Source organism: Amphiura filiformis, chromosome 16, assembly GCF_039555335.1.
Source record: "Amphiura filiformis chromosome 16, Afil_fr2py, whole genome shotgun sequence".
NCBI lineage: Eukaryota > Metazoa > Echinodermata > Ophiuroidea > Amphilepidida > Amphiuridae > Amphiura > Amphiura filiformis.
In genome coordinates this window covers 37,465,853-37,487,912 of record NC_092643.1, presented here as the reverse complement: position 1 = coordinate 37,487,912, position 22,060 = coordinate 37,465,853, and the positions used below count along the sequence as shown (strand labels likewise).

At 36.6% G+C, this 22,060-nt stretch overlaps 1 protein-coding gene across 1 annotated transcript in view; it reads left to right on the top strand.

Annotated features, from left to right (window-relative positions):
• Positions 1 to 22,060, top strand: part of LOC140135948 (scavenger receptor cysteine-rich domain-containing group B protein-like) — a 145,672-nt gene that overhangs the window by 98,182 nt on the left and 25,430 nt on the right. The window contains exons 3-4 of the mRNA XM_072157646.1: positions 10,801 to 11,139; positions 18,726 to 19,052. Of these exons, the coding sequence (XP_072013747.1) occupies positions 10,801 to 11,139; positions 18,726 to 19,052 (666 nt within the window). The remainder of the gene's footprint in view (positions 1 to 10,800; positions 11,140 to 18,725; positions 19,053 to 22,060) is intronic.

The window sequence follows — 22,060 nt, the reverse complement described above, 5'->3', positions numbered from 1 at the left end:
CCATGTATTTTATTGCGACAAATGTTTTGGTTTATAATATTCTGAAGTGCAAGGATACCCATGTCGCCGTGATTATTCTGATTTGATTGTTATTTCAAATAAATATCAAATCAAATATGGTTAAGTCATTTCATCCGAATACTCCCAGTATACTTTGTCTTTCGGGAATTTGTGGAATGACAGCGTATGCATCACTTATCAACTTGCATGGTTCGAGTACGTTCAAGTGAATCACTCGAATCCCGGAATTAAAAGTTTTTCCACTTAACTGAAACAAGATATAAACCCCTACCCACGAGGTTTATTACAATACCGTAGAAACTCAATAGTTTGCATGTGTGCTTACTATCGAGCGCTTTTAAAACATGCAAACATGAAGCGCCCCATCCACAAAAGTGTAAAGGGTTTTGAGTAAATCATCGATACACATAGTTATACACGAGCAAGTAAACCTGGAAATGTGTGTCTCAACCCCATTAGCTCAGTTGGTAAAGCGCCGGAGTTTGATACGTCATGTTTTCAAAGTGCTCGATAGTAAGCACATATGCTAACTATCGAGTTTTTACGGTACTAGTAATCAGGGAATACGACGAATGTTTTGGTTTTATAATGTCCTGAAGTACCAGGGTACCCGCGTCACCATGATTATTTTGATCTGAGTGTTATTTCAAACAATAGTTATCTCTGGTCTCAGGTAAATTCGATCAATGAATCAACAGTAACAGATTGAGATGGGCCATGTGGTGCATATTTATAATGTCCTGAAGTGCCAGGGTACCTGCGTTACTGTGGTTATTTTGATCCGAGTGTTATTTCAAATAATAGTTATTTTTGGTCTTAATCATCAAATTTGATCAACACAGCCGAAGTAAAAGATTACTTTAATCGTATCACAACGATGTAATGGAAAGCTTTCACTAGAGCATTAATGTTTAAAAGAAGAAAAAAAGACTGGAGGCGTTTCCATATGCAAACATAACGTGCACGTAAATTATTTATTTGTGGCCATGATAACATAACAAACAAGAAGGTGACTTCTTTAATCATGCTGATATACTCTTAAAACAACTGATATTTAAAATACTATTCCAATCGAAACTTAAATACCTATCTTAACCAATAGTATTCCAAATTTTACAGATTGTTATGAGTCGTTAATGACTCAAGGCCAAAACACCCTTTTCCCAAGGTCTCTTGAGAATGCAAAACAAAATACACTGTTTAATTAAGTTAACAATATCGGAGTCTCTTAATTAAAAGTAAAATGTGATTTATAATGATCTGATACATAAACATAAATACATGCAATCAAATACATCAATTATGAGTGTTTGATAATGTTACTTAGCCAGCAGCCTTCTTCTTGTTGTTGATTTGAAAATTTTGGTGTCAATATTCTTGATGTATATCCTGATTCACTTGTCCTGCGAAGATCACTGTTCAACAAAGTCCACTGAAGACTTTTATATCCTTTGCATAAAATCCTCGCACCTTCCACACAATATCTAATGGAAAACAGGCCTGCATTGCAGTTGTCCCCCTGTTTCCACCTACATTGACAGATGTTTTGTTTCATAAACCACATTGCAGCAAATCGACTGACGAATATAACATAAATTCCTTTCTTGGAAGAGGTACGCACTTCGACGTATTCTAGATCTCATGGAAGTAACTCTAAATTGTAAACAAAGATAATTTATATAATCAAATTAAATCACTCAGGGCATATTACAAGATATTAAACATAAACTATTTTATAACATTAGAAACCATCAAGTATGTCAAATAGATGTCCTTTTCCGATTTAGAAATCGTACAGATAAAAAATAAAATTGGTTTGTAAATATCAGTGATTTCAGTATACGGACGAACAGATCTCTAAACCATCCCTATAGTGCATTATGCGGTTTTTCGAGCGATAATGTTACAAATAATGGCTATAATACAACGGAACGGTTTATATTTATCTGGGGTTGGTCAGTATGCAGGAATCACGACAACTTCACTAGAGATTGATACTTCAATTGCGCTTCATAGAAAGTCACTGATCACGGTGACCAAATGTTGCTCATCCATAAAGGAACAGAACGCTAACCAACCTACATTTAGAATTTCTTGAGCGGGTCAACTTAAATAATGAGAGGAAAACTTTGTTTCCAAGTATTGTTATAACTATTATTATTATTATTATTATTATCATTATTATTATTGTTGTTGCTGTTGTTGTTGGTGTTGTTGTTGTTGTTGTTGTTGTTGTTGTTGTTGTTGTTGTTAAAGTAGTGTTGTAGTAAAAACGTAAATAATGGGTGAGGCGCAGCCGAACCCATTATTTAAACGTTTTTACTGCCGAGGAAATAGTGCAATTTAAAGAGAAAATGTCATTTTTTGGCACAAATATTTTAAGTTGTTTACTTCAAGGTGGAGCGGGTACGCGTAAGTGACAGCACGTATCGCGGAAATATTGCACGCGTAACCAAGCGTAATGCTGTGCGTAGAATGTGTTACGGCGCTTGAATAATGGGCTCTCACGTGACGCGTTTCAACAAATCACAGTGCGCGATTTTGAATAATGGGTCGTGGAGGTAATAGAATTACTATTATTATATTGGTCGACGGAAACAAACGGATATGATCAGGGGAATCGAAAAATAAAGCATCAGTCGCTGTGAGTATTGTACCGATTAAGCTCATATAACGTACTGTGACTGTCAAGCTAAAGTCTGGTGCAGTCGAACAGGAAAGAAACTATTTTCTTCACCTGTCAAGGGTGCGTGTTTCCTATCTCGTTTTGACAAGGGAATGAATTGGAAAACCAGGAAATGACTTTTCAACCTCCATCTCCAGAAAAAGATGAGAGTCACGTTCATTTTATTCATCTCTACGGGGTGACAGCCAGCCATGTAATTCCATTACTGCTGTTTCCCCTTTCAGACTAATTCAATCACATTACGAGCTTTTACGTATAATACTATAACATTGAATATGAAAAATGTAAACTCACAGCACAGTAAAGCTGTATAATATTATTGTCTGTCCATGGGGATACTATGTTGACTTGAAGAAATTATGATATGTCTGTCGACAAAATATCATACAATACTGTTGTTGCGGTAAATGATATAACCAATTAAATTAATATTAAATATAACTTGAATTCTAAATGATATAACCAATTAAATTAATATTAAATATAACTTGAATTCTACATTACAAGACCAATACCACATTGTTTGATTCAGTCAGGTGCTTTTGTTGAAAAACGTGCTTATAAAAGATCTGTTTGCTGTTTTAGGTATCAATTTCAGCTGCCAAAAGCTACCAAATATAAAGAGTTGTTTTATCTGGTAGATTTTGCTGTATTAAAGTCAACCACTGCGTTAACGGTAGGTTTCTTTAAAGTGCATGTTATAGATCAGTCGATTTAAATTAATAGAAGAAGCAAGCACACATAAGAAACCCGGTGTATTGTGTGTTCCAGTCACCTCCTGGGGCGACAAAATAACCAGGATGGTTTATTGGAAAAACGTGCGCATACTAACACCAAGAAGCTCTTCGATTTACAAAGATGTTTAAGCCTTACTGTTGCAAAGTTTGTATAACTTCAGTTGGAAAAATAGCTCTTGTCTACTTTCACTTAACTCTATTCTAAAAACTACTATCTAATCCCGTTAATTATAATGACAACAGTGTACCATATGGAGTCATCTCTATATTATAAACATGTGCTTCTTGAATTTGCTTAAGAAAAAGAAAGTGAAATCGTATTAATCCAAGGAACTATAGTTTATTCCCCATAATTATCAGGGCAGAATGCAACTAATTAATGTAAGCATGTCAGGAGTAATTACCAACCACACGAAGATCTCTAGATTCAAAATAGAAAATACATTTGTGCCTGAAACAATTGGCCGACTTAAATCTAATGAATGGGTAAAGAAGTTAATATATTAACAACACCACGCTGACATATTTTCCGAATCCTCCGCTGGATACGTCTGGTTTAAAGGATATAGAATATTGACCGAAAACAACCGTGTAATTTTGGCTTATTCGAATAAAGGACTTGGACATAGAATGCCATATAGGTCCAAGACCAACAGGATTGTATCTTGATTATATGCATTAACAGTTAAAATCTAGGAGATAACGGTGACGAAACTTCGGCCAGGCACAAGTGGTTTTAACCAAGTCACGTAGGGTCACGTAGATAGCTGGTTGGGGCTTTTTTTTCAGAACAGGCACGTGCAGCCAACAATCGGGCTTATTACCCTGAACGGAACCAACTGTAACGATGTCTTTAATCATGATTCGTCTGTCCCATAGACCATAAGTCAGAGACTGTTTCCCTAAAGAACTTTAGGATACGATACACGATTTACCGACAAGTTACTCATTTCGGAATGCGATCATGAATTTTGAAGAAAATAAAAAGTTTCCACAGGCTTCGATGGGACTCGAACCAACGATTTCAAGAATCATTGATTATGAGTCCCGGTCTTTACCGCTCGGCCACGGAGGCAGATGATCAGAGGAATGTAATAATAAAAGATAAATCTCATAATGCTATCTTTGTTTACCTTTTGTTTACATAAAAATGATGCATTTTGTAAAGATAGATTGGCCGTTTTATGCATAAAAGGCCTCAAACAAATAATAAAGACACTGATACGATGATGAAATTGAATATCTGCGTCGCAATGTTTTGTTTTGATTTTACGAATTTGACCTTAAAATTTACGACGTTAAGACATTATCATTCGAAATCAACAAAAGATATTTCAGCAGTATATGGTTACATTCTTTCTCTAGAGTGTTTTGAACATGTATGTGAAATAGCTTCAACAATGGTTCGCTGCATAATGGTAAAAACAGCCTTGACCTGAAAAGGGCAAGAGGTGCCATATTTACGGATTCTTTTGTCATTAAAAGAAATTGTGTCTGGAGTGGATTACACTACAATTTTTATTCCTAGGGCTCTTTGATTTCTTCAAATATTTTTTTTTATAATGATAGAGTGAATCCCCTGGCCCTCTATAATTACGCACAAAAGATCGCCCCCCCCCCTTAAGTAAGACGGAATGGTGGGCGTAAATGAAACCAAGTAAACCTTGCCCGAGGGCCAATTTCTCCTTCCTTTTACTGAGATTACATTTACATTTACATTTACATGTACATGTATATCGTTTAAAAGAGAATACGTATATTCGTTATAGCGACAGGTAGGGTGGGTATCAAATTTCAAATAAAATATGATCCAAAATAGATTTGATCAATATATCCAAAAATATAACATTGATATGGCCCATGTGGTGCAATCACATTAATGAATACACAATTTAATATTCTAGGTCATTATTGCCCTGGGCATTCATTCTCAAAGATAGAGATTTGAGGGCGTCCTTCATGTGATAAAATAATTTCAAGATATAACGTTAAATATTCCAATTACAATAGACTTATAATAACCGAAGATAATGCAACATAAAAATAAACATAATAATGCCGCCATATACCATTTACTATAGCGTGTCTCGTCTCACGTTGAGAGTAACGCCATGTTGGATTTTGCAGTGATGGCAGTGTCTATTGAATTTTGCGGGGCGTATACACACATGAGGAGGGCGATTTGGTCCATACGCCACCGACGCAATCCCATAAAGCACTGGTGGGCTGATGGTAATCTCAAAAGTTCTCAACTTGAGACGAGACAGCCTATAGTACACAGGGTCAACAGTCATCTGTGGTTCGTCATTATGCGGGAATCAAGGCAACATAATATATAGGTTTATAAAGCTCAATTGAAGACCTGAGCGCAAGAAGACCGTAAGTCCACTTGGCCCCTCAACATGTATACACTAAAGTTGCGTATAGTTTCGTATAGTTTGGTAATGTTTTATACATGTTCAGGGGCCAAAAGAAATCTTTCACAACCTTTCATGATGTTTTCTTGCTCTCAGGTCTTCAATTGTGCGTCATACAAAGTTTTTGATCATTCAGCTACATTCAGAGGCACAAACAAATGTCACAGATTAGCAGTTATTATTATTATTTTTGGACCTCATCAGGGGAATCCAAAACAAAGTAATGAGGTGAGTGCCGTACTGATCGAACCAAAAGAACTTACTGAGACTGTCGAGCATAAGTCTGGTACAGTCGAATAGGAAAGAAACTACTTTCTTCACTTGTCAAGGGTGCGTACTTCCAATCTGGACTTGACAAGGGAATGAATTGTAAAACAACGAAATTACTGTTTCAACCTTCATCAAAAGAAAAAGATGAGTGTCACGTTCATTTTAATCATCTTTAAGGGCTGACAGCCAGCATTGCTGCTGTTTTCCTATTCAGGCTAATTCAATCAAATTATGAGATTTTACGTATAACACGATAATATTAAATGTAAAAAATGTAAAACCACAGCATATTAAAGCTGTGTGGATTTTCATCTGTCTATTAGAATATTTTGATGACTTTTTAGTTTGCTTTAAGAAATAAACGAATAAGAAAATATGCTATGCTTTTACTTTGTTCATACAGGGTGTCCCAAAAAAAAGAGGCCCCTCATTGCGCCCTCTTTTTCTCCTATTTCTGAAAAGTTGATTAAATATATCGTTAGCTTTAATAAACCAAAACAATTATTTCAATCCGCTCACAACTTTTGAAGATATGCCCATTTGAATAAAAGTACCCGTTTTTCGCTCTGTCCACGGATAGTAAACAGAGTGGTTGGGATGGCTCATGCTGTGGAGTGGCCTACACGATCATCAGACCTCACACCAGTTGATTTTTTTCCTTTGTGGCAAAATCCAAGATCTTCGCAAACGTATTACTGAATGCATTCGCAAGTATCCGGCGCACAAGGATGGTACGCAACGCAATTGATGCAAATGAGGGCCAGGGCTGAAACCTGTATTCGCCAAGGAGGCAACCAGGTAGAGGGCAGAGCAGCACAGTAAACTCACTTCAGAAGAACCAAAGACAAACCAAACAGCCTTTTAGAGCTACCTTTTATCCTAAAAAGAGAAATGACTTATGTTGTAAATAAAAAAGAAAGCAAGAAACAACAAAGTAAGAAAGTAAGAAACATAATAAAACAAAAAGGCATAAATAAGCAAGAAAAAATAAGTAATTGCAAGTAAAGCAAAAGAAGTCCCATTCGGCAACCATTTTACCCACAAATTAATGACACTATTAACAAAATCCATTGCCCATAAACCCACCGGTAAAGCCCATTCCATAAATAAAGTTAATTTATAAAGTTATCATTGATGAATGTTTGATATTCATGCATGGTATGTGTACTCCTTTTCAATCTTTGAAGTAGTCAAACCTTTTCCGTGGACAGAGTGAAAAACAGGTACATTTCTTTAAAAGAGCATATCTTCAAAAGGTGTGAGCCGATTGATATAATTGTTTTGGTTTATTAAAGCTAACGACTTAAGGTTTCTTTACATACCAAAATATATTGGATCAACTTTTCAGACATAGGAGAAAAGGAGGGCGCAATGAGGGGCCTCTTTTTTTTTTGGGACACCCTGTATACGAAGATAGGAGCTTAACATGTTTTTCAAAATTAAAATCCTAAAATTGGGTTGAGAAAAAACATTCACCAAAATATTTGTTCAAGATAAAATCCAATTCAGATTTTGAGGGTTTTTTTTAAAGCCCATTCAATTAATAGTTAACCCAATAACCTATATTTTCTAGTACAAGAATAAATACCATAGTACTGAATTTAATCTGGTACTTTTGTTGAAAAAAAACATGAGTTAAGCATAATTATAAAGAGTTATTCTATCTGGTAAATTTTGCTGTAAAGTCAACCGCTGCGTAACCGGTAGGTTTCTTTAAAGTGAATGTTATAGATCAGTCGATTTAAATTAGTAGAAGAAGCAAGCACACATAGGAAACCCGGTGTATTGTGTGTTCCAGCCACCTCCTGGGGCGACAAAATAACCAGGGTGGTGTATTGGGAAAACGTGTACATACTACATGCAGCATAAAGAAGCTCTTTGATTTACAAAGTTATCACATTTTATTGTTAAACCTTGCTGGTGCAAAGTTTGTATAACCTCACTTAGAAAAATAGATCTTGTCTACTTTCGCTTAATCCTATTCTAAAGGTATTGTCTTATCCCAGAGGATGATTTAAGGAAGCCCCATCATGCACTGTAAAGGTGTTATCACTAGAGTTTCAACTGCCACTTTACTTTTCAAATCCCATTGAATTCTGTTCAAAAGATGTTGTTTAAGAATTGTGCGTGTGTCATTATTACTTGGTCGATTTCAGAGCAAAAGTGATGTATGCATAAAGGATAATTCACACCTTCTGTAGGTAACATAAAATGTGAAATCGACTAGCATTTTGAATGCGTTTTTATTGTTAATATATCAGTCCAAATTCAAATTTAACCATGCCCGTCAATGCAATGTGCGAGCAGTGGTGTCATGTTCACTCACACAGCCGTGCTAACCGCAAGTCAACCCGGGAAGTCAACACAGTGGCGTGGTGGGAAGTGCTTAAATCATCCTCTGGTCTTATCCTGCTATACTTTGATTAGCTCGTAAAAGGCGAGAATTGTTCAGTTTTTGTTACTGCGCGAGTCCCAACTTACGCCCGCGTAACTTCACAAAAGCTCGCATCAGTCACGCAATATGCAAAGCGCAGTTCTCGTAGTTGCTGCGCCCAGCTGTGTGATCGCCATTCCATATCATTCCATGATGTTATGTGTCCCGCCTATTACGAGCTGATCAGAGTATAGGACAATCATTTCATAAACGTGGTGTACTTAAATATAACAACAGCAGCATGACATATGGCGTCACCATAATGCATTATTATATAACATGTGCTTCTCGAGACCTTTCGTAAGAGTAAGAAAATGAAACCTTATTATTCCAAGAATTGTAGTTTATGATCCATACTGAGCAACACGCAATTTCAAATCAGCAACCAATTCATTTAAACATAAATACCAATCACCAAATATCTTTAGATTCAAAGTGGAAAATAAATGTGTCTGAAACAATTAACCAACTTTTAAATAATTAAAAAAATTAATGTAGTGAATTTTCAATGTCTTAAAAGACATTTAGAAATGTAGTGATATACAATAATAAAGAAGTTAAAGACCCATTCAGTGATTTGCTCATCCGGACGATCGTAAAAATCATCAAAAGTCCGATTCTGGTATATACATTTGTCATTGTCATAAATGTGCTAACATACTGAGTCTGCTAGTTGTTCAGCTGAAAGTCCCGCATTCAAGACAAAACAAGACATTACATGAATGTGTAATTTATATGCTGACAGTAAATAAATTAGCTACATGTATTTGAATGGGGCTTCAACTTCGCCATTACTGCTGTTTTCTTTGTTTTTTGCCAAATATTCCATATCAAAAATACCAAATGACATTTCGAATGACTTATCCTTCACTTTTAAGCAATTTATAAACAATTTAATTTTTTTTACACTTGCGCTGAAATCACAGAATGGGAGTTTAATTTATTGACAACACTGATATATTTTCCAAATCTTCCCATGGATACGTCTTGTTTTACTCCCATGTTGTCATCGTATTGTGTAAAGGGCAGTATCGTAGCCAGCGGAGAGCAGTGGGGCAGACTGTTCCCCCCCTGACAAAAATGAAAGACAAAAGTCCCCCTCTGACCAAAGGGCAAAGGAAACGAAAAAGGGCAGTTTCTATCAAAATTTACCCCGATCATGGGCCAAAATAGTGTAAAATTTTTTGCTCGCTACGCGCGCACATCGTCACAATGAAGCCTTTTTTGGAACCTCGAAGACATTGTACAGTCTCTCTAAAAAAAATTGCATGTTGCAATTGCACTTTTTTTTCAGCTGTGCCCCTGAAATTTTATTTTGCCCCCCCCACACCAAGAAAGCCTGCTACGCCCCTGGTAAAGGGAAGAATATTGATCGAAAACAACTGTGTCGTTTTGGCGCGTTCAGTTAAATGACCTTGAAAGTATATGCCATATAGTATTATACTAAGAACATTTGTTCTATTTTGCAAAAATAAAGTGATTTCCAAGGCGAAGTCAGGGTTTTGTCTTCATAATTATTTTTGATGGAGAAGAAAACATTGCTTACCTTAAGACCTTAAGTAAGAAGGAAGGGTGGGCGTAAATGAAAACTAGAAAACCGTGCCCTTGGGCCAAAGTTGGGACGTCAAATATATATAGATTTTGCTTTTATTTTTTTAATGTTTTCTTGAAAAATGTATTTTTATCGATGGGACTTGATTACTGTCCCTAAGATTGGTGACATGACAACCTGGACATCTCGGGGAGAGATGAAGAACTTTTCTGTCGTGCATTGCTGTCTTAAAGTCGGAAACTTTCAGGCCAGCATCTTGCTTGAGAACCGAAGGAATGGGTCTCACAAGCTTCTTTTTCCATATCTTGGATTCCAGTGAAGTATCTTGGGTACCATATCTTTACTTCAAGGTGACCAGCAAATCGGATCCTTCTTACTTTGATCTTCTCACTTTTAAGGCACAACATCCTTTTGGTCCTATAGCGTTATCGGTGCCCGAAGAGGTGCCGATGGCACTTTTTATCTTACCCTTTTATTTAAATAAAAAACAATAATATTATGCATTTGTTAATTATTATGCTTGTTAAAATTTATTACATCACCAGGGAGTGATGTTAAGAGTCATCGGTACCTAACCGGGTACCGATAATTGTATAGGACCAAATTGGATGTGGTGCCTTAACTAGATCTCACTACTGTTGAATATATACAAATTAGTTTTATTTTATACTTTTTTATTTTAGATTATAAACTACGTCTGGTTGGAGGAACCCAAACTTGCAACGGCCGTGTGGAAATATTATACCAAGGTGTGTGGGGCGGCGTATGCAGAACGAGTTGGCGACAAAACGAAGCTTCTGGACAAGTAGCATGTCGCCAAGCTGGGTGTGGAGATTTAGTCACTCCAGACGCTAACTTTGGAAATTTATATCAACCAATCTATTTGTTTGAAGTGGATTGTGATGGTTCTGAGGAAAGACTAGTCGATTGTTTTCATGCTGGTTGGCAGTTAGGTAACTGTGATAAGGAGACTAAGGCGGCAGCTGTAGCATGTCATCCACCTCACACTACTCTCGCACCCGGTAAGTCAGTGTTAGTTACAAAATCTATAGATAGTTACGTAAAATCAGAACAAAGAATCTTATTGTAAACTGTGTTTTTATTTAGAGCGACATACAGAGATACCTGACTTTTTGTACAAAAGTGTTTGCTTGTAACTCAAAGAATTAGTCAATGAGCAAAATAGTCTCCGTTTGGGCTCCCGACAGGACCTTGCAGTTCAAATTCCAAGATCTAACCTTGTTAGTCATGAACGGCCCTTCATTCCATCTACATCCCGCACATTGAATGCACTCCAGCCTCAAATTGCAGAAATTGTAGAACGGGTCAGGGTCATAAATGAGGTTAATAGCTATCTAGGCGCAAACCCGGCAGCTTTACCGTAATGATAAATATCTGTTAATGACTTCATATGTCTTGATGTATGTATATAAAAGAAAAAAATAGAAAAAACTCATCATACATTTATTAAGCATGCTCGATTTGGTTTTAAATAAATAATCAGAACATTTTGGTATTTCTATTGCGAAAACATCACATCCATCATATTTACTGCGTTATTTTAGCTATTATTATGCTTAATTTTATTTTATACCTGAGCAAACAAACTTATGTTTACTCGTGATATTTCAAACCGCATGCACTGCATATCAAGCTGGCAAACACCTTTGATATTAAACTGTTGTCATATTGTATGATATTGTATAAATACTTTAATGGGGATAAAAGTACACTAAAACAAGTTGCATTAGAGATTGACACGTTCAAAACCAAACAACAAATATAATGGTGACACAAATGAGTGGAAGTGATAATAGATGTATGCAGCTTATACAGGCTGTGTCAAACTGATTGGTACCACCAGTTTTTGAAGTTTATTGACAAGCCCGCTTCTTCAATATGCAACATTGGATTCTCTTGAAGTGCTGAGGAAACAAGCTGTATCAAAATGATTGGTGCTCAAAATACAACATAAGATCCAAATAATTGGTAGATTAATTGCATAACAAGTCATAAACAATAGATTCTGGACATTTTTAGAGTATCCAATGTTGCATTTGGAAGTGGCTGGCTTTTCAATAAATTTTCAATAAAAATTGATGGGTATCAATCATTTTGATACAGCCTGTATCATGGAGTTTTATGGCTTTGATAACATTCATCTATATATATATAAATAAGGTAGCTCCTATGTTGCATTTTGATGTGGTAGTGTTGTCAATAATCACTGGAAACTGATGGATTTTGATACAGGCTGTATTGCTATTGTGAACAATGGTAAAACAGCATTATACAAGTATACACAAAGTTGTGTATACGTGTCACGAAACATAGCAAAATTAATTGCAGACATTAAAATGAAGTTCAAGAATAATTAGTGAAGCTCTCTATTCAGAGGTTTTTTCCATCACGCAGGAAACCTGGTTTTAATTAAGCATCGTCCTCATTTAACATATTGTCAACTCACCTCACAGTATGCTTCATTATAATTCAGTGAACTTTATCATGAAAGAGTTGAAAGTTAATCCACAGGAAGGTGATTTCCCTATTGGCGTAGTCAGGATCAGGTATTTCCGATGATAAAATAAGGGTATATTTTATAATTATAAGAACGTCATGAGTGAGTACAATGAGTGAGTGTAACATCAGTAGCTGCTTTAAAATGTTTTCCATGACACTACAAAGGACATCAGATTTGTAAAGGAATAAAGCTGCATAATGATTTCCCCCGTAAGGTGGGTCGGAGGGGAGCATGACCTAGCGGAGTTTGCATTCAAATGTTCAGATAAATATACAGCTGACTCACAGGAGGATTCGCATGGGTGCTATAAAGGAGATCCCACGCAGGCTTGATATAAAAGGTGCACTTTCCGCTCTATATGCATTGCATGATTTTTCTCGGTACGCGGCAAATGTCCAAAACTGATATTATTGTTGGCCTTAATTCAAGAACCACAAGGCCTATGGAAATATAATTGCAACTATTGGCTTCTTTAACTCATTTCCTTTAAGAGCAATGTACTAATATTAATTGTACTTTGAATATCCTGCTAGGATCGAAAGCTCAGGCCCCTAAAACTTTGAAATATTAATATTAATTACACTATAGTGTTTAAGTTTAAGGTGAGATGGAGCGGACTGGTCATGGGGTAGAGCTGTTCTGGCATACTTTGAGAAAAATCTGGAAGGACTACCGTAACAAAATATGTAACTGAGATGATGCTCTTCATTTTTTCATAGGGTTTGATAATTCATAATTGATATGGCATAATAATTTAATGAAGGGACAAACATACAAATATTTCCACGGTTTTTAACCAAACTCTGGCGTAAAAGTTATATTTTTGGGATATGCTTTTTTCTACATATGCCCAAAGAGAGCCAAACAAACTACAGTAATAAACCATTGGCTTTAAACGTTCTGATTTATCCTTTCGCTATTTTAAAGGCAATCTTTGTGGTTATTTCATGTGTAATTTTGACATAAAAAAGCTTTAAAACCACCAAACAAAACATTTTTGTTCACGTTCCTGAAAAATTGGGCTTAATATAGGGTCCACAACTTATAAGTTCCCCCCTAAATACTTTTTAAAATAAATCGAACAATATTTGACGAAATACAAACTTGTAAAAAGGAATGGGTAGCCTTATTTGTTTTATCGAACAAAATTATAGCGTCACAGGAACTATAACACACACTATCTGCACCTTTAATACCTTACTTCATTTTCTATAACGACTTCAGCAGTCAGTTCATTTTAATACAAAATTGAAAACAGTTTTTAAAGCGGCTTGATTCATAATGTCTTGCAGTAGCTTATAACATATTTATAGTGCTTAGTTCTCTTACCACAGTTTCTGCAGTATTTCCCCCTTATGATTTACAAAGCCTATTGATACTAAACGGGCTAATATTTTATGCAAATGTCAAATTGTCAAACTAGTAAATATTATTGTCCTTAATCCTGCCCCTAACTAGTAAATTGTCCTTACTCCTGCCCCTAACTAGTAAATTGTCCTTACTTCTGCCCCTAACTAGTAAATTGTCCTTACTCCTGCCCCTATCTAGTAAATTGTCCTTTCTCCCTCTGCGCAGTGCATGAAGAAGACAAGTTCAGATATTGCGTAAACGGAAAGCACCAGGCCACCTTAGTAATAGTAGATATGTCTAAACTGTGTAGCATAATACTGCACAGAGAGGAAAAAACAGCCTGTCATTGGTAATCTTACCTATACCGTGACTCTCTCAGCAATATTTGAAATGTCCAGGTGCAGGACGAGAAATGCTGCCAGAATATCTGAGTGGGATTCATATAAATGTTTTATTTAAAGACATTTGCCTGAGTGGGTTTGCATGATTTGTATTATGAATATGTATAGGGTGTCTTAGAATGATTAGTATCGGTATATACAGAGACATTCCATTCCAGTATCAATGACAACATTGAAGTTTCATTTCTAATATTTCATATTTTTTAAAGCAGAGATGGATCGTGAGTGGTGCACATCAAAGATTTTAACTTTGATGTGCACAACTCAAGATCCATTAACTTAACTATGTTTATTTTGAAACCATATCGTCAAGAACAATAATGCTGGTTTCATACTTTCTGCCGCTTGCCGCTGAGCGGCATGCTGCTTCATCATGCCGCTTGTACGTTTCTGCAAGCGGAGCGGCACCGCTCCGAGTTGACTTGAATTCAACTCCCAGCGGTGCTGATACAGCCTGTATAGAGTTTTATGGCTTTTATAACATTCATCTATAAATATCCTATGTTGCATTTTGATGTGGTAGTTTTGTCCATAATCACTGGAAACTGATGGATATCATTTTGATACAGGCTGTATTGAAAAATGGTAAAACAGCATTATTCTCTCTCTGTCCGTCTTTTTATTTATTTGTATATTACAAATGTTTCCTCTAAGTTCAAAACTTAGATGCCTTGTTTGTGTGTGGGTGTGTTTTGTTGGGGGTGCGGGTCGGTCGAGTTTTGATTTCATCCCTTACATGTTATGATGCCTAATAAGGAAACATAGCAAAATTAATTGCAGACATTAAAATGAGGTTCAGGAATAATTAGTCAAACTCTCTATTCAGAGGTTTTTTCCATCACGCAGGAAACCTGGTTTTAATTAAGCATCGTCCTCATTTCACATATTGTCAACTCACCTCACAGTATACTTCATTATAATTCAGTGAACTTTATCATGAAAGAGTTGAAAGTTAATCCACAGGAAGGTGATTTCCCTATTGGCGTAGTCAGGATCAGGTATTTCCGATGATAAAATAAGGGTATATTTTAAACATCAACATCTCCAATACGTTATAGTGAGTACAATGTGTAGTATCAATAGCTGCTTTAAACTCTTTTCCAGATTTGTAAAGGGTCGGTTATGGGTTCTATAAAGGAGATCCCACGCAGGATTGATATAAGAGATGTACTTTCCGCCCTATATGCATGATCTTTGTCTAAATTCAAGAACCGCAAGGCCTATGGAAATATAATTGCAATTATTAGCGTCGATTCTTGACTCATTTCATACATACGCAACATTTAATAGGGCGCCTTTCCAACTTGATCAAAGCGCCGTTCAAACTTGATCAAACTCATTTCCTTTAAGATCAATGTACTAATATCAATAGAGAATTTGCGAAATGAAGTTTGAAAATTTACTTCAACTGCAACGCCAAAATTAGGTCATTTATACTGGAACTTAATCCCCTTGCCGTTGAAGTTTTCACAGAACGCGATTTCGTGTGTGTTTTTTACCCAAACCAAATAGATTACCCAAACATTGCAGTCAATGAGGAAATGTAGAATCTATTGTTCTTAAATTGACGTATTTTCGTTTATAATTTACGGCTCATTATAGATTTCGCGTTTACTTCGACTTATAATTCTAGAGGCTTTCCTGGCAGAATGGTTTTGAATCGACAATCCTCAATATAATATTCCTTATTTTTACGACGAATCCTTAAAGTAAAATAGCATGAAATGTATAGTACTGGGCGCCGGCCAGTACTAGCCGTCTAGCAGTACTAGCCGAGTAGTAACACGTTGTACTAACCCATACGAAACTGGGGGAGCTGATCCTGGCTGCAAAAGGAAATTATGGAATGTCAAGGGTGTGCGCTATTTAGCTGCAAGCTGTTGGGGCCGTATAGGTTAGCGAACCTGTAAAGTGGGCTGATACTTGTGGATCAACGTCGTCTATTCAGGGATCTATTAAAGCGTTGTGCCTGTGCGTAGCGCACTATAAATCATTGCCCTTTTTAAAGTAGTCATAAGCAACGTACCATCTCGCTTTAAATGGTCAGAACTGAACAAATATTGCTTCTTTTGCCATCCCACTGGCCTTAACATCAAAAAAGGGTTCTTGAAAACGAGTACGAATCTTAAACAAGAAACGTCTCTCAAAATCCCAACAGACACCACAACCCAACCAAACTTTCTGTTTGGTGCAATTCTTACACCATAGGAACTATTATAATAATAACACACATCAACGGACTTCAGCAGTCAGTTCATTTGTAATGCAAAATAGGAAACGCATTTTAAAGCGGCTTGATTCATAATGGCTTGTAGTAACTTATAACATATTTTAGTGCTTAGTTCTCTTACGACAGTTTCTGCTGTATTTCCCCCTTATGATTTGCACAGCCTATCGATACTAAACGGGCTAACATTTTATGCAAATGTCAAGACGACTCTTGCCCCTAACTAGTAAATTGTCCTTACTCCCTCTGCGCAGTGCATGAAGAAGACAAGTTTCAGATGGTGCGTAAACGGAAAGCACCAGGCCGCCTTAGTAGATATGTCTAAACTGTGTAACATAATACTGCACAGAGAGGGAAAAACAGCCTGTCATTGGTAATCTTACCTATACCGTGACTCTCTCAGCAATATTTGAAATGTCCAGGTGCGGGATGAGAAATGCTGCCAGAATATCTGAGTGGGATTCATATAAATGTTTTATTTAAAGACATTTGCCTGAGTGGATTTACATGATTTGCATTATGTACAGGGTGTCTTAGAATGATTAGTACCGGTATATATAAAGACATTCCATGACAACGTTAAAGTTTCTTGTCTAATAATAATTGTTGCAATTTTTAAAAGCAAAGATGGATCTTTAGTTGTGCATCACTTAACCATGTTTGTGAAACCTCATTGTCAAAAACAATAAGAGAAATATTAAATCTAACTAGCACCAGTGAGATCTTATACTTATTATTATATACTCTTATTCAAGCCAAACTTGAGTTAGCTTGAAATTCCCCTGGACAAGGAACTTACTGCTAATTGTCTCGTTGTAACCCGTGCGAAACTCGGGGAGCTGATCCTGGTTGCGGTTTTTTGTGGAATGTCTAGGGTGTGCGCTCTTGTAGCAGCAAAGTCCCTGATTTGTTGTTAAATGGTTTATGGAATGATGTGGGGCCATAGGGGTCAGCGACAACATGTAAAGTGTGCTGAGGCTTGTGGATCAACGTCTAGGCGTTGTGCTTGTGCGTAGCGCACTATAAATCACTGCACTTTTTTTTTAGACAATGCTCTTTATATCTGATCTTTTTGTGAATTAGTGGAGGCATTTTATTATAGTCTGATATTTACTGAGGTGGCTGTGAGAAAACAGACATGAAATGACAACACTGCCCAGATAATGACCGTAATACTGCTTTTCCGTTTTCAAATTTTATTCGCACTCTGTCCATTAGGTACCATTCCAGAAAAACACTAAATTAAAAACAAATGGGTTAAAAATAGATAAAAAATTCCTCAGCTCGTCGGATTCGCTGGAAAACCCGCGTGACAGGCCAGAAACTTTTCAGTATATTACCATGACTACTGTTAGATTTTCTGTAGAGAATATCTGCTGTACTAATATACTTGTCACAACCTACCGACTGTGTCTGATCATGTTAAAACCCCAGAAATTCACGTGTAATGGAAATTGTCATATATTTTATTATGGGACACCCTGTAGCCTATATTGGTGATGAACCGGGCATTAAGTTCAACCAAGATTGTTTTGTGTTACAAGAGGTTAGAGAAATCTGCTTCGTATTCAGAGATTAGAATTAATTGTGGATTTGAATTACTTCTAAAAGCTTGTAAACTCAATGGAATTATTTTGTAGTTTGCAAATCTACCAAACTTTTTGTTCATAACTCTTTTTCAGTATATTGCGTCAATTACGTGGATAGAACGGAACTCACATCTAATTATTGTGACCTGCTGCCACGAAATGAGAGTAAAGTCGCAAGATTTTAGTTTTGAGACATCCTGGCTTCTGAGTTGATGTTCTTTGTTTTCCGTGCACCTTACAAGCCAGTAGTATGTCCTTCGTAAACGGCCCATTGTTCCCTTATTGGTGGCTTGTTCAAGTGCGTGTGAAACAAAGAACACTAACGCAGTAGCCAGGACTTCTCGAAATTACCAACTTGCGACTTAAAACTCATTTCGTAGGAGCAGATCATAATTACCGCCGCTGGCCTGGTTCCTCAATATATTGAAGTAGATGTGTGGCTTAATATGATAAAATAACGATATTCGTTCTTTCCGAATAATACATCAATATTTTCACTCTTTTCTGTTATCTACACCAGAAACATACGAAGTTCGTCTAGTAGGCGGAGTAAGCAACCACTCTGGCCGAGTTGAAATATATTACAATGGCGAATGGGGTACAGTGTGTGATAACGGTTGGGATATCACGGATGCTACAGTAGCGTGCAGACAACTTGGCTTTCATTCCGCCATATTGGCCACTACACGATCACATTTTAAACCAGGAACAGGTGCCCATATACTCTCATGGGTAGAGTGCAGAGGTACGGAGGAGAAATTGGCTGATTGTGAACATCCGTCTTGGTATAGTGGACTTTGCTCTCATGAGTATGGTGAAGCTGGTGTGATTTGTAGAGCAACGTTAGGTGAGTATCAATAATAAATGGACGCATTATTAGAGTCGTTATAAAGCTTGAAAGTTTTATAAACATATAATATTGCAACCCAAACGACCCGGTGAATAAGTAGGTTAATCTTTTAACAGTAATTTATCTCATCCGGAAGGGGTTGTAAATTACATCATTAAATTTTCATCGGAGAGACTTGAAACCGGGCTCACAGCTGACAATGCCTCTACAAAATTTGTTATAATATAAAGAGCCGTCGAAGATAATTATGTGTTTCTACCCAATAAGAGTATCATGGAGAGGCAATAGATTACGTAACGCGTTTGATCCTATGATGCCGATTTGAGTTACCGAACGGATATTCATAAAGTGGAACCATTGTTTCGAACAAAGGGATTCCGCATTAAATTGGTAACTGACCCGACAGTATATTGACGCTTAACACTGTAGGCGAGTATCAAGAAGTGGCCACAAGAAAGTCATGTGTAAGCGCACCATAAAGTGGTACCATTGTTATTACACATCTCAAGGGTGTGTTTAAGTCGCCTCAATTTGGTCGCAAAAGCGCACAAACCTGATTACTGATGGAGCAGCTCGATACGCCCAATGAATGAATAAAAACACCTAATAATAAAGTCGCAACAATTGAACAACTATAATGTGTCGATCGCGAGAATCCATGAATATTGATGGCAGCATTTTCCAATATGTCAGCGCTCAAAACGGACACAATAGATGAATAAAAGCTTCAGTCCGTTGTTTTCTCCTGTTTGTCACCTCTCTCTGCTGTCAACTGACTAGGTTTTGTTTGACAAAACAGGTGCCTTGTTCAATCGAGATTAATTTAAGCTATATATTGATGTCAGATCCATTCAATTCATTCCAATCCATTCATTTTAATCCATTCATACAGCTTTAGCTTGCTTTCCGGATGGAATGGGTCCAAAATGACGCTAGAGATTTCAAACTGATAGAAATAGTATAATTTGTTTTTCCATTTTGATCTTCACCTGCGTTCTTAGTACTTCGTTGTCATGGCCGTAACACACAATCAGCACTTCACTTGTGGGTCATATCTTGCAGTCTGGGTGTATTTTTAGAAAGATCTGCCGCATAATATAAAACATGTATTATTCCTCAAACATAAGCACAAGAAATACAACGTTCTCATATTACCACGCTCTTTCCCACAAACTTAATCAAAAGTAAGGAATTCAATGACGAAGGATGTCGGTTCATCTCAGAATAGAAACATGATCAGAATATATAATTGATTCGTAGGTTGCGGTAAATTGTAGAACTATGATCAGAAATTAATATACCTCTACTCTGCTGAAACTGCTCCACACACCAGGAGTTCCTATTGTTGTTGCTCTGAGCCCAATTCTGAGATTCACGCTCGATGTGATTAGGTAACAGAACAACTTACAAGCTCGCATGTTGAGTGGGTTTCGGAATTTGATTCCAGAACAACAACTATAATAGATATAATAGCAACTATGACTCCTGAGGGAGGGGAGAAAGTACGTCTGGCTACCATAGCAATCTTTGTCGGGTAAAAATGTCATCTTTATCCCCGCAATAGTTTTTTTTTTAGCCCAGCCTAGCATGTATAGTATATTCAGAGTTAGGTGGAATGCGATCCCTCAAATACTTTTTTTTTCTGAAAGGTCTCTACCAACTAATGAATGTTCTACCATAAGTTGTCAATATGACCTTTGTCCCATTTTTTTGTAACATGTAAGGTCCATGCGTTTTTGTACAGGTCAAGCTCCATCTTATACTGGACAGACTATACGAAATGTAAAGTAGTAAAAGTTTCTAGAAACACTCATCCTTCAGAGGAATAAAAGCGTGGGTAATAATAAATAAGTAAAACTGTCTGATGTTTGTGAAAACAAAATATCACTCTACGCTATAATAGGCCATTCATAATGAAAGGCTACCTAGCAGAATAAATACGTTAAACTAACTCTGCTTTAGGTCACTGTACACCATAATAACCGACGGACACTGATGATTTTCCATGAAAACAGCAATATGACACTACCTCGCAGCACGTTTTGATACATGCTAATATTATTTTCGGGTAAAATGCAAAACTTTTATAAATGTGACGTGCCATGTCAAAAGGAGACACTTTGGGGCAGGTTATCAATTTTGAGGTTTTAACATCCGTTAACGCCATTTTCCCAATGAAATCGGACATTCCTAAGCGAAGATATTGAGTTCGTAAGTTATGGTATTATAAAATTGGAAAATGAGATATCGGCCTTTAAAAATATTATTGACAATGTTGAGAGTAGGAATTACCTTGAAAATGTCTCAATAAATACAAGATGCCAGTTATATTCCGGTCTGAAACTATCAGAAAATATTTGATACATTAATAACATCACAAATTCGCAACAAACCCACATTTTTGGCTATTTCTCCATTTACGATCCTGCCCAAAAGTGTCTCCTCAGTTGAAATGACACGTCACAAATATATACGTCAACAACGTCATGTACATAAGAGTATTACTTATATTTTGCCATAATTAGACTATAATATTTACGTAAACTTCTTTAAGAATTGGTACAAACATGCTGAGCGTTAATAAATATTCCATGATCTAAACATCAAATCTGTGAAACATGCCATGTCGGTAATAGTAACACAAAAAGCAAAAACGTAGCTAAAGGACTCAAGATAACAATCGCCTGTGCAGGAGATTAAAACACATTTTGCGTTTTACAATCAACGTTGCTGAAATTTTACAGGCGCCTTTGTAAATAGTTAATGCCTTGACGGATATAAATCAGACACATTGAGTAATCGAAGAAAACAGGTAGATAATAATATGCGGCGTCGTTTGAAAGTTAATTGCAAATTAAAGTATCATAAAGAAGGCTTGTCGTGTGGATTGAGGGGCAGACGGTAATAGTATAGCTAGCTTGATGAAGATTGTTAAGATAAATTTTGCAAAGTCAAATGCAACTTATAAAAGATTGCGGCAATCATCATGCGTAATAAGTGTAGTT